This window comes from Nilaparvata lugens, chromosome 1, assembly GCF_014356525.2.
Source record: "Nilaparvata lugens isolate BPH chromosome 1, ASM1435652v1, whole genome shotgun sequence".
NCBI lineage: Eukaryota > Metazoa > Arthropoda > Insecta > Hemiptera > Delphacidae > Nilaparvata > Nilaparvata lugens.
This window is the reverse complement of record NC_052504.1, coordinates 101393426-101407611: the sequence shown is the minus strand read 5'-3', so window position 1 is coordinate 101407611 and position 14186 is coordinate 101393426. Positions and strand designations below refer to the sequence as shown.

Below are 14186 nucleotides of genomic sequence, written 5' to 3'. Positions count from 1 at the left end.
TTCTTCTATGCAATCCCAAGTTTTCTTAATATTACCTTTATAAATGAGAAACTTTTGATTATAGCCTAGTATTCAATTTTTGCTTTTTTGATCAAAATGTTCAGAGTGTTTCTATATCGCTTATATTCCTCCTTCAATCTAATATTAAATGGTTCTTTAGTCAGTTTCCTATGCATCTTGTCTCGCTCTCTTAAAGAATTAATAATGCCCTGACTTATCCATGGCTTCAGTGGTTTTCTTTTATGAGGTATCTTAAAAGATCGTGAGCTAAGTTTAATGTGGTCCGTGAGTGTATTTATAAAAGCATCCACTAACTCATCAATCGTCTTCTAACTCATCGTCTTCAGTTTTGTTATTAAATATCTTATCCCATCTTTCTTCTTCTAAGCTACGACATATTTTTCCATAATCAATTTTGACTATATCATAAGTCGATGAAATACTCTTAGTTTTTATGTTATTCTGATTTAAATGGATGGTTGTGCAAAAATGATCAGTAGCCTAATATTTGATTCGATTACAGTTGCTAATATGTTTTCAGGATTTATATTCTTATCTTTGAGAAATATATGATCAATACATGTCTTAGTATTATTTTGAATTCTTGTTGGTATATTTATGTAGGATTTAAATCCATTTAAATGAACAGCACTCAAGTATTCGTTCGTTAGATTACAATTTCTAATAGGTTCAAATTCATGTCTCCTAGCACCAAAAATGTATTTCCATTATTAGTATTTTGCAAAAGAGAGTCGAAACTGTTTATGAAATCAACAATATTAAGTGAAGGTTAGCGATAGACAGACAACAGCGTATACTTCTTATCTTGAAATGTGAATGTAATTGCAATCGAGTTAGCTTTATCTATTTCTAAATCAATCAGTTCGAAGTCTATGATGCTATTGTCAATAAACAAGCAGATACCATCGCTTCTTGAATATTTGGATTTTTTATATATAGTTCGGTATCCATCCATAATAAAATTACATTGAGAGTCCTCAGTTATCCATGTTTCTGATAAAATTATCACATGAAATTTTGTTTCACACTGGTTCAGGTAACATATAAATTGATCAACATTTTTATTAACACTCCTTATGTTCATATGCAATAAGTTGAGTAAACTCTCTGTATTACTATTTAAATAATTATCCGGCTTGAAGTTACCAATATCTTGAACCTCCAGCGTATCATAGATACCAACATCAACTGTATCACCTACTTCAAAAGGCATTGGATTGGGTAGAAAAATAAAATAACAACTTCGTTACTCATGAAAAATTCGGCTAGCCACCTACTGCACACGATAAGATAAAGATTTATATTAATAGGATAATGGAGTCTTACCAATATTGAAATCCTAATTATTGACAATATTGTGACAATGATGTAGAATACAATTATTTTATTGATAAAAATATTCAAATCAACCTGTTCTTGTTCAATTTGTGGATCTTCGGCTCTAATAAAGCTGTTTGGAATCATTCTATATAAATTTACAATAAACATAGTAATAAAAATGATTGAACGTTTTCAAAATTGCGTTCTATATACCTTTGGCCGTTCAAATAAAATAATACCAAGAAGCTATCTTTCAATAAATCAATCAGCAAAGACAAAAAACTAATCTCGCTTGAATTCAACTTTTTAACAGTTTTATAATTATTAGTGATATTGTATTCTTCAGATACATATTTAATTTGACGATTTCTCATAAACAATATGAAGTAAATTAAATCCTGGAAATAATAAATAATTCTACCTGAACTTCTGTTCATCTTTATACAAAATAGATCTATAAAAGTCATAAAATCATAGTTTCCATCTAGAAAAACACCAAAAAAATAATAAAATTCATGTTCCGAATGTTCTAAAGTAATCAGAATATAGTTCTTTCTCAGTTTATCATTAGACAATGTAAATAATAGGCCTATTGCGAAACATAACTTAGTGTTATAGAAAAATATCTTCATAGTTACAAAGTAAGACTTAAAACAAAATAATTCGGCCATCTATAGTTTCACAAAATCTTTCTCATTTCTCACATGTATTGGCTGCTTACCTTCCTCCTTCCTAGCCAGTATCCTACCATCCTTAACCAATACAAAACGATAGCCTTTTTGAATAGCGATCTTTCGCGTTTCTTTGAGAAGTGCACTTGTGGTGTAAAAATATATGGGGGGGTGGGTCTATGGGTTTACTCAGAAGGAGGGTCAATTTGGAAAAAAATATCATTAAATATAGTATATTTCGCACCTAGAGCAGAAAATGGGATTTTTCCGGCTCGAAATCGGTTTTCAAGTCCGAGGCCGTAGGCCGAGGACTAGAAAAGATTGAGAGCCGGAAAAACATTTTTGCCCGTGGTGCGAACGCTATTTTTCGCCACACACAGATAAACAATATATATGAGAATAGTTTTTTACTAAGCACTTCCGAAAGCAGAAGTAGAAGGTGATAGCTCTAGCAAATCTGAGGTAATCTGAATATCAGGAAATTGTCCAAGTATTTTTATTTTTTATTCTGATTTGTCTAAATAACCTAAAAGATGATGTTCAATTATGTGGGAGGTTGAGTTTATACTTTTTTATTCTTTCAAATGACAATAAGATGATATTATTATAAATGTTTTAATTATTGAATAATGAACACAAATAATGAAAAGTTTTTTGATCAGCTGTTTTTTGATCACCTTTCTTAGTTCCATGTTAGCAGCTGGAAAGAAACCTGTTCTGACGTCAGAGGAGAGTCGTCTGAAACAATGTCTTTCAGATCTACTACGTAGGGACTGGAAAACAGCTGCTTTCTGTGCAGTGTGGCGAAAACAATATTTCAAAAGTGCACAAGTATGTTTCTCATCAAAATTAATGTAGCACCATTACACGATTATACTGTACACCTGTATTTCGAATAATATAAAAAAGTAAATTTAGAAGAAAAAACGAAACTCCCTAACTTACCCTTCACCCTTTAAACCGTTGTACTCCGGTAGTCACTACCGGTGTATACATTGGTGTTTGCAATATATATTGTAGTTCTGACTTTTTAATATATTGTTTGAATACATTAGAGAAGCCTATAACAAATTTTGCATGCAAAATTTCCGATTTCTTCCGATTGCCACAATTTAAATGTATAATTCAAAATCCCTCTGGGCGTAATTTTAAGCTCTTAAACCTGAGACCAGAAAGCGCACAAAATTACGCCCAGAGGGATTTTGAATTATACATTTGAATTGTGGCAATTGGAAGATATTGTTAATTGAAAACTAAAATTCATTTAAATTGATTATTTTGTTGAAATTTTACTCGTTTTTGTAACTCAGAACACATTAGATATAGAGAGTTCCGGATGGTTTCATTGTATTCAGAATTTTATAATATTAAAAAAGACAAGAGCAAATTCAACTGTCCGGCGACTGACTGGAAATAAGCTGGAAACTTATTTTATATGATAATTTCTTAGAATTAGTTCAGAAATTAGCATTGGTAATCGTTAAAGTAGAAACGAGAGCAGTTACTATTAGCCAAATAAGTGATTCTTTAGGGCAACCGAAAATTCACGACTCATTACAGGACATAAGCAAATCTGTTCAGGAAATTAAAAATAAAGACAGGCCTATTACTTACGCAGACATGATACAACTACCGAAAAAAGCTACTTCAAGCGATCCCCAGTCCAATAATCAAGTCAGGAAAATCCTTCCAAAAGAACAGGTAGTCTTAATTAAACCCTCAAATTCCACCGGTAATGAAAAACAAGACAGTGAAAAAATAAAAGGAACACTGATAACCAACATCGCGAGAAATGATGACATTAAAATAAAAAAGACAGTACCCGTTAGAGGAGGAGGTTTACTCATTGTTCTGGATTCTCTTGAGGACAAAAAGAAATTATTGAAGAATAAAGCTGTAAATAATGATCAAATCAAGATAACTGAGCCCCAAAATAAAAACCCAGGATAATTGTTTATGATGTTCCATCTGATCTCACTAACAAAGAGGTAACTGAAGAAATATATAACAAAAATTTTGTCAATTCAGGGATAGAAAAACAAAAATTAGAAGAAGGTTGCAAGCCATCATTCAAATTAGGGCCGAAAAACAAGGATTCCGTGCATTGGGTAGTAGAACTCAGTTCTGTGAAGTCAGTGGTAGCGGACGGTTGTTTTTGGTGCAGCTCCGTCTCAGATAAGATAGCTTGTTTCCTTTCGTTTCTTGCTTTCAGAAGTAGAATATTGTGTTCATAACCTTAATTATAACTTAATTTTTTCGCGTCATTAAATATTAAAATAACTTTTAATCTTAATAACATCATTTAGTAAATGTTAGTCTAATACCGTAATTAATTATTATTATCAATCCTTGTACTAACGTAAATTTCTCTAGTTGATAAACGCATTTTAAAATTTATTTTAACTGGATCCATTAATCTTACTTTAGTTACAGATTTATTTATTTATTTTATTATTATTTTTTTTTAATACAGTCGTAATAACAGTTTAAATAGTATTTCTGAGTAAATTCATGATAAAAAAATCTATTTTCAATTTCATACTCAATCTTTCCCGTAATTGAATAGAATCCTCATCTTCTAAAATCAATTTCAAATTAATTGTGATAAATAGTGCATTATATCTTCGTGTTATTAAAAGTAGATTTAAATTTCTAATACAAAATAAATTAAACAACGTAATTAGCCGTTTCTTTTTATTCGCTTATGCAAACAGTTTCGTAACAGTAAATAAATTTTCTCTGATATTTTTTCAAGTTTTGTTTTTTTTAATTTTGTTACTAGTATCGTACTGTTCTTGTATAGTTCACAATAGTCTTTTCACTTATCGTTTTTTACTTGCTATGCTTCTCATAAAGAACAATTTTATAAAGTGGTAATTATTTATTTAATAAATTATTTCTATTTTGTAAGTGGCAAACAAATTCAATGTGTTCCAAGTCTGTCCCTGTAAGCGTAGTATACGGGTGAATAATTTTGTAAACCCTGTGCGGCCTTGCTCAGGATATCTGTCGCGCTTGTCCCGGAACTGGACGGGATACGCGCGATGTATATATTTGGATTCGCAAGCGCCGCGTTAGCTTGAAACGAACTATTCTTACTTGTTTGTAGTGAGAGGAGGGCTAAGCTTTTTAATGACTCGATTAATGAGGATTCAGTAATAACTGATAATGAAGGACAGTCCTCTGCACCGGCTTCACCTTTGGTTAACAGTGACGGGTTTACCGCCCCTCCTTCTGCCAAGTCTCCCACTCCTTTATCATCTTCCTGCTCTGGAGATGTGAGTCACATTACTTTTAATACGGGTGTTCGCGATATGGCAGTGAATACTCCTAATCTTAGAGGTTCTAAGTCGAACATCGATACTCTCGAAGTAAGGTCGGTCGAACTTCTTCAACAAAGGGACGACCTTATCGATTTCGTTCAATCTTTAACTAATGAGGTAGATGAACTAAAGCTAAAGTTGGAAAAACAGAAAGGAGAACTCACTAATACCATTGCCGAGCTAAAATTAGAAAATGTATCTCTCCTGGATCAAGTTGATTCGATGAAAACTACAATACAGGTTTTAGAGGCGGATAATACAGCCTTGCGCAGTGAAATCTCAGAAATAAGTAAAAGTAAGAATTTGAAAATGAGAGATTCCTCCTCAAAAACAAAGATTGTGAATCATGGGCTGACTAAGAGGATGAGTGGGAGTGAGTTGGTGAATGATGGGTCTAATTTCAAGGGTGGGCATTGAGTGTTGGGTATTGATGGGGTGAGGCGGAGTGGAAGGGATGAGTCTTCTACGTTGTCACGCACTATCAAGATGGGTGTTACGCCTATATCGTCACGGACGGTGAAGAGGAGGGTGTTATTGTTCTCAGCAAGTCATGGAAGGCCTGTTCCCTCCATGCTTCATAAATCTGTGGGATCGGGATTTCTGGTGTCGGGTAATGTGTATCCGGGGGCTCCTCTGGATTTTGTGTTGGATGCTGTTGGTGCTAGTCAGGAGGTGAAGGCATTCACAGACAACGATTTCATAGTTCTCCTGGCTGGCACTAACAGTATCAGTGCCTCTGATGACTGCGATACAGTACGCAGGATGATTGAAAGGATTGGTGAAATTATAATCACGAATAGTCACACTAATATTGTCCTTTGTACAATTCCTTTCAGACATGATCTACCCAGGGATTCTTGCATACACCGACTAGTGAAATCGTACAATGAGGGGATTAGAAATATTGCGAAAACTTACTCTTTGAAATTGGTTGAGCTGTTTAATTTTCCAAGAAGATTCCACACAATCCATGGATTGCATATGAATGTAATAGGCAAAAAAGTGTTAACAAATGAGTTGAAAAAAGGAGTTGAATCGGAAACGGGGTGCGTTCAACCAGCTACTTTCAGAGAAAAAGAAATAGATTTATCATTGTCTTCAATTTCGGATGATAGTTTTTCTCCTTCAATTGAAGCCAGTGAAAGAAGACAAACACTAGATCATGAATTAGTAACGAATGATTGCAACACGAATGGAGATGCTAGTATGTTTGGCTCTAGTATCCCGATTTTGAATATTTTTTGGGAAATGATTTTTTAGAGACGCCCATATAATTCGAGACTTTACTGTGTCAAAGGGTTGCATCATTCTGCACCAGAACATCCAATACATTAGCAATAAAGTAGATAGAATTAATATCTTTCTAAGAGTGGAAAATCCAGATGATGTAATATTCTCAGAACACGGCCTCAAGGAAGCGGAACTTTCTCAATTGAGTTTTGGAGGCTATAAAATAAGTGCTAGTTATTGTAGAAGTCTGCATAGGAGTGGAGGCGTTTGTATACTGCTAAAGAATAACATTAGAGCTCAGAAACTGTCATTTTTGAGCCGTTTTTCAACTGAAATGAATTTTGAAATTACATCTGTAGTTATAGGAAAGGGTAAAGAGAGGACTGCTATTGTTGGAGTATATAGATCGCCAAACGGAGATTGGAATGATTTTAATGACAAGATGGATACAGTTCTCCAATACCTAACACAGAAGTATAATAGAATTGTAATAGCAGGAGATTTTAATGTTGATCTTCATGTAAAGAACCCAATGAGCGATGCTTTTAGAGACATCTTTGCCGAAAATGACACAATAAAAGTTTGTGAATTTACTAGGATCACTAGAGACACTCGAACAATTATCGATAACATCATAATAAATATAGTAGATAGCACTGTTGTAGTAAAGAACTCTGAATTATCAGACCATACATTTCAATCTTTAAGGGTGCAGAGTGATGAGTATGGATCTGCAGAGAGAAGTCGAGTGGTCTCAAAAAGCTCGAGAGATGTAAGTGATGGAAACCTTAATTGTCTAAATGTGCATCTTTCTAGGGAATTCTATTTTCAAATATAAAGAAAATAATTGAAAATCTCAGAGATTTTCAATTATTTCTTTATATTTATATTACAAGTAGCCCTATACAGGAAAGAGATAAATTCTATTTTCACATGTACATGTATAATATACAGATATAATATACATTATATATATATATATATATTATATATATATATATATATATATATATATATATATATGTACAATATACCATAATATAGTGAATGTGAAACTGCTGCATCAAAGAGATAATCTCAAAAACATCTGTTTAGAAAAAACATAGTTTTGAAACTTCGTTTTTCTGATGCAATGTATAGGCCTACATGTGGCATGGATTATTAATTTTTCAGCTGGAACAGTTTTTTGAGACAAAGTGCTAAATAAACGTATACATATCAATGCTGTAATCGGCAATATGAATACGCGTGCAGTTAATATGGCTTTGAATAAAGGTTCTGATATTCTTACATAAATAAATTATTCTCTTCCATTTTTATTTAATTTACAGTCCCAAAATTATTCGAGCCCTGATAGAATGATTGACTCACTGTAGTACAGTCAGTCGAAAATTTTAATATTGAAATGAGGGGTATTTTGGCAAGCTGAACAAAAAAATAAGGTCCTATGCACCTTTTCGATATTTCTTCAAGTGAAAAATGAGTTTTGTGGTATTAAGATACCCTATTCCACGCCCTAGGTTATCTAATAATTACTAAGTATTGCTACAACGCGGACTAGCTACAGTCGGATATGGGTCGGGGTCAGTAGCCGTAATGACTGGTGGAGATACAGGACTTACGCTTCTCCCCCAATCCTGATTCTTTACCCTCTGCTTCTTTCACGAGATTTTTAGTTTCAGGGGAAGAGTATTTGCCCGTGCCGTTGCTGGCCGATTCGGCCCTCGGCCTTTGGAATACAGGATGGGTGTTAAATGGATTGAGATATCCCTATACAAGGAGACAGATCTGACTATCAGATCCCTACAAATAATTATATTATTTGTGTAAAGGTAGTACGCAATCTGAACCAACTGCGAGTTGACGGCGGGCAGACTGGAACTGCGAGCCCGAAAAGAAGTTTTTCTATGGGGTTTAAGGTAAGAGCTATAGGGTAGAGGTATGATGGATCTATGGAGTTGTTAGTGGTATTTAAGATATAGTTAAACAGGGTACGGTATGGGGTGTAAGCTATAGAGAATAGGGTACAGGGTCTGAGGTATAGGGTATATAGGGTATAGGGTATACGGTACAGAGAATCAATAATAAGATTATTATTCTCTACAGCAAATGAATATCTGTTCAATAATCCGCAATCTGACAGTTGCGCTCTAGCTCTCAGCAAGCTGGACCTGCTAGTTAAATACAGGGTATAAATTTTCAATACGGGATATTTAAGGTTCATAATACAGGGTTTTAGGTGTAGGATTTCTGAATTGCGAACCTGTAGCTGCGAAAGGATTTTCAGCAATTCTGAAACTGCTAAACAGGATTTCCGCGCCAGTCTAGCAACTGCGCGACGGTTATTAAGGGCTAATCTGTAACAGCCCTTAAGGGAATGGAAATCACTCTCAATCATCCGAAACGCTTTTAAATTAATAGTCAGTATGTCGACTATTATGAGAGGATAGAAAAGGATTTTCACAGACACAGTCTGTAGAATAATATCGGGAAGACAACAGTATGTCGTTGTCAGGGTAGGAAAGGATTTTTCCAGGATTTTCCACAAGGAAAATATCGAGTCAGAGATTCAGGAAGAGATTTTAATGCGCTTTTCCAAGCAATTGCCAGTCTAAGGACTACAACAAAATCGATCTCTAAATTGCAAATGAGATCACGGGAAAATTCGTGAATTTTCCACAGGGAAAACCAGCAAATAATATTTGCTATTAAAGAAGACAGGTTTCTAGGAACTTTAGAAAGGATTCGCGGGTCTGAAAAACGATCTAGAATATGGAACTGAGATAAGGGAGGATTTTAGAACAGGAAAAATTAAGAGAAAGTAGGAGGAAGCTTGTCGCAGTCTGAATGACTTCGACCAGGACGAGCTCAAGCTGCACCTGAGTTCTCTAGGAAAAGGATTGGAAATTTCCTACTAGGAATTATAGCTAGTACGAAACTGCTATGTAAAATAAATACAGGGGCCACTCTACAATATGAAAATTAAGCAAGGAAAATTTACTATAAATGATAATAATTTCTCTACAAGGATCAAAATTAATCGAGAAAACTATTCTCAAAAAGGACAGGGATTTCCCCACAAGAATAAAAATTCAATTGAAAAAAATTACTCTTTAAACTGAAGGCCACCTTACTACAGAGAAGGAAAAACATACGGACTACCAGTCCTGACATACAATTACCTGAAGCGACGTGGATACTGATACGGAGAATGATGATGATTTAAACACTCGACTCTAAGCTCAGCAAAATCAATTCGGCTGTCAACCCTATTTTTTCCTCTAAAATGAATAAAATTATCCAAATCATATGCAAAATGACGCTTCTCCTTTCGTCACAAAATTCACTTTGTGACAGTGGGTTGACAAAACTCCCACTGAAAGGGAAACTATTCAACTTATCCTATCATCTAGTAAAATATCAATGATTTCTGCATTGAATAACATGTTTCTTGCCAACAAAAATCGAATTCTTTGTGAATTTAAATATGACCTACACTGTAGATTTATATGATTCTATCAATTAAATACATGGAAAATGGAGTATTTATTTCAATCAGTTTATGGTTAGTTGATGAAATTGTTGATTAATTGTAGAGCGAATTGTAATGGAGGACTCTGATTGGCTGAAAAGTTCAGCGTCCGGAGTACGGTACGGCGAACAGTTAAAACAGAGGCGAGCGGCACGGTGAACAGTTCGGAGTACGGTACGGCGAATGTTTAACAGCTGATTTTTAACTTTATGGAATATATGCTCACATGTTCGCTGAAAGGCGCGATGTTCGGCGGAATGCACGGTTTGCTGCACGGTTCGAGGTTCGGTTCAGCTTGTGTAGTCGCACCTTTAGATGATACAAGACATTTATACTGATCACAGATCAAAGCAACATAATAATCTATACTATAATAAAGGAAAGAACTGGCTTATACACGTACGGAATAGGAAAATTATGTTTGACACATAATCACGTCTTAGCTACTGGACTGATTAACTTGATATTTTGCATATAGGTTCCTTATTAACCGAGGATGGTTATAGGCCTACTTTCGATTCTTCAAGATTTGATCACATCAAGTTTTCAGTTTGTCAAGTTTTCAATTTGACATGCTTTCAGTTGTTGTATGGAAGCAGCTGAACATTTTTTCAAAAAGGAAAATTAGAAGATAGGTATGATTGGGAATCGTATTCAAATAATAAAGACAGGTTTTCCGTCACACACAAATTTCGTCCACCATTTTTGAACCGCCATTTTGAATCCAACTTCATTTTTTTAAATTGGAAGGTGGTCATATGATACATGATTTCGATACAGGATTTCAAGAGAAAATTTATGGTGAAAGTATGGTGAAAACCGCACATCAATATCTCAAACCTTCCAAAAGTTATTCTAATTCAAAGATACTGATAATCCATCTATCTATCATCTTCTATACTGTAATGAAGGAAAGTACTGGCTTATACACGTATACACGTGTAAAGGATAGGAAAATTATGTTTGACGCATCATCACGTCTGAACTACTGGACTGATTTACTTGAAATGTTGCATCTAAATTCTTAATCAACCGAGGATTCTTAATTTTCAATTAACCGAGGATTCTTAATTAAAAGAAGCCTATTTTCAATTCTTCTAGATTTCATTAAGTCAAGTTTTCAGTTTGTTGAGTTCTAAAATAGACCCTTGCGAAGCACGGGTTGCCTGCTAGTATTATATAGATTCTATTCTATACTTCTATCGACTGTAACTCTTGTACAGCTTTACATTTACTTGCAGCATTACTTTGAAGTGTTGACTGTTTTAGGAAGTTAATTTTATCAATAACATCGAGAAGCAATTGAAAATAGCAACAGTAGGAAACTATACATTCACAATTATTTATCTATTACTTTTCACTAAAACAATGGAGTGGAGTTTGTAGAAATGCTGAAGAAAACTTATTTTATAGAAAATTCTAATTTTCCATGGAGAACTTGAACAAATGAAGTTATAGAGATTGGAGTACTCACCTACAGGTGGTTTATTGGTTGGCGGTTTGACAAAAACGTGAACCTGAGATGTATCAGAGAGTTCTGATCCATCAGTGACTTTCAAGATGAATGTATACATGCCCTCTTCCAGATTTGATAGTTTCAGATATGGAGTACGCGTATTCTGAAAGTAAATGAGTTAGATGTATCATACATAGTTAATGTATATATAATTATTATATATTCTTAGAATAATATTAAATATCAATAGTTTCAAAATAATCTGTAGTATAAATAATATTTTGGGGTGAAAGAAACCAGCCGGGGCCGCCGAGAACAATCGATGAACAGGTAGAAGTTTTAGAGACCCTTCAGTGGTCGCCTATTGTTATTGAATTTCGACATTTTCATGGTCTATTTTTAAGGATTTCACTCCGAGGAATAAATTGGTGGACCAGTCTGATTAATTGAAGGCATTTTCAGATGTAAACCAGAGGTAGCCAACAGTGCTTGAATAAACACACACATTACTATCGTTTATAAGTACAAATTTAGTCAAACTAAGAACGTATTATTATTTTTACTTTCCTTGTCCTATTACCATAGGTAAGGAAAGTATTGCTTTTCGAAAAAAATTTAGGTACCCCGATTTCCAAAATTCTATACGTTTCAAGGTCCCCTGAATTCAAAAAAGTGGTTTTCGGTTATTAGTCTGTGTGTGTGTGTGTGTGTGTGTGTGGTGGTGTGTGTGTGTGTGTGTGTGTGTGTGTGTGTGGTGTGTGTGTGCGCGCGCGTGTGTGTGTGTGTGTGTGTGTGTGTGTGTGTGTGTGTGTGTGTGTGTGTGTGTGTGTCGTGTCGGCGAGATATCGGTGCGAAAACAGCTAATGGCTGTTGGGGTTGGTGTATCAAAAATATTAACATCAAAAGCTAATCTCCTTCAAGACATACAGGCATCAGGACAGCCCAAGTTCAAAGCAGAGAAAGTTCGAGAGACAATACTATGCTATTTTAGTTATTAATTGCATGTGTTATTGCACGCAAACAATAGTTCATATATTCATCCACAATGGAGACAACGGGTTTCCCCAAATATGCCTCCTTAACAATAAAAATTGTACAGATAGGAATGAAAAAAGAAAAATAATGATAAAAATAATACGAACTTATGCAATAATAAATAATACAAACAACAAAAATACCACCTATTTCAAAAATGAACAATACAAAGATTTCAAATACTTATGAAAAAAGTAAAAATAAAACAAATTGGGAATACAAAATTTATTAAAATTAAAGAATATAATAACAAATAATGAACAAAAATTTTATCAATAGAATAAATAACATTTATAACTGAACGACGTCCCAAACCATGAGCATATCCACACTGATACACCAACTATTTATTTGATCAGATCATGCTTACACAAGATTTAATTATCATAAATATAACGCTTTCCGGAATTTAGCGCGAGAAAACCAGAAGACATCTAGGCGCCAAGACAAGCTGTTATAAGTTCTTTGCATCCTATTTGATAGTGCATAAAAATTGCATACAATGAGGCATGCAATTTATAGTCTACACAGCTTTTGATTTTTTACCAAGTTACATTGAGATATTGAATTGCATGCGTCATGGCATGCAATTTATAATCAACTCGACAGCTGATTTATGATTAATAATTCTATAGTCTGATTTTCACTCTAATATTGACGTATGAAGGAGGCTCCTTTTTCCTTTTATATTATCCTTGAGATGCAAATTTCCAAAAACCTTGTATATACGTCGACGTGCAATTTAAAAAGGAACATACCTGTCAAATTTCATGAAAATCTATTACCGCGTTTCGCCGTAAATGCGCAACATATAAACATTTAAACATTAAGAGAAATGCCAAACCGTCGACTTGAATCTTAGACCTCACTTCGCTCGGTCAACTAGTATTCAGTGTACATGATGAGACTAAATAGATGAATGAACATGAACACACGCCGTTCGCTGATGCTATAACTAACATAATATACATATATTCGATTATATGATTATTATATTCATACAAATAAATATAATACGCTGTAAAGCCGTATTTGACCTACATATGCCCAGCTGGCTGTTTGTCGGTAGAGCATGAGATATTTGAATATATTTGATAATTTGACACCTGCTGAAATAAAAATAGCATATGATTCTTACCAGCTCTTCGAGGAGCTTATACCAAATTCTGCTATCAGCCACTGCAAACTGCTGCTGCTCTGTTAATCGGTAATTTTTACCGCTGCATTGACTAGTTCCGCAATTATAGATGTTGAAGAGGCTGTAATACTGCTTCGACTTAATACTAAGACTCTGTATTTCAATAAATTTGATTTCATTGAATGAGTTGAACCATTTACATAAATCTTGAGAACGTATTATTTCTGGAGATTTAATGATCGGTACTGTATATCGCTGATTTATCCAACTTATTCGATGAAGAATACAGTTGGTTGATACTTTTATTAATGCGTCAATAATAATAAATGAAAATACTAGTACAAGATTGGTCATGCAAGAAGATTTATAATTTTTATAAAGACCATGTGGAGATTTTGAATTGAATAATTTTTAGCGCCGAGCAAATACTGTATTTTGATTGTACATCCCCAAACTAAAG

The 14186-nt window shown here is 34.1% G+C and overlaps 1 protein-coding gene across 1 annotated transcript in view; it reads right to left on the bottom strand.

The window, feature by feature from the left end:
• LOC111052204 (dyslexia-associated protein KIAA0319-like) overlaps positions 1-11716 on the bottom strand; it is a gene marked incomplete at its 5' end in the record, with an annotated part of 30524 nt that extends 18808 nt beyond the window's left edge. Inside the window, 1 exon segment of the mRNA XM_039419849.1 lies at positions 11572-11716. Within this exon segment, the coding sequence (XP_039275783.1) occupies positions 11572-11716 (145 nt within the window).
• Positions 11717-14186: the final 2470 nt, after the last annotated feature.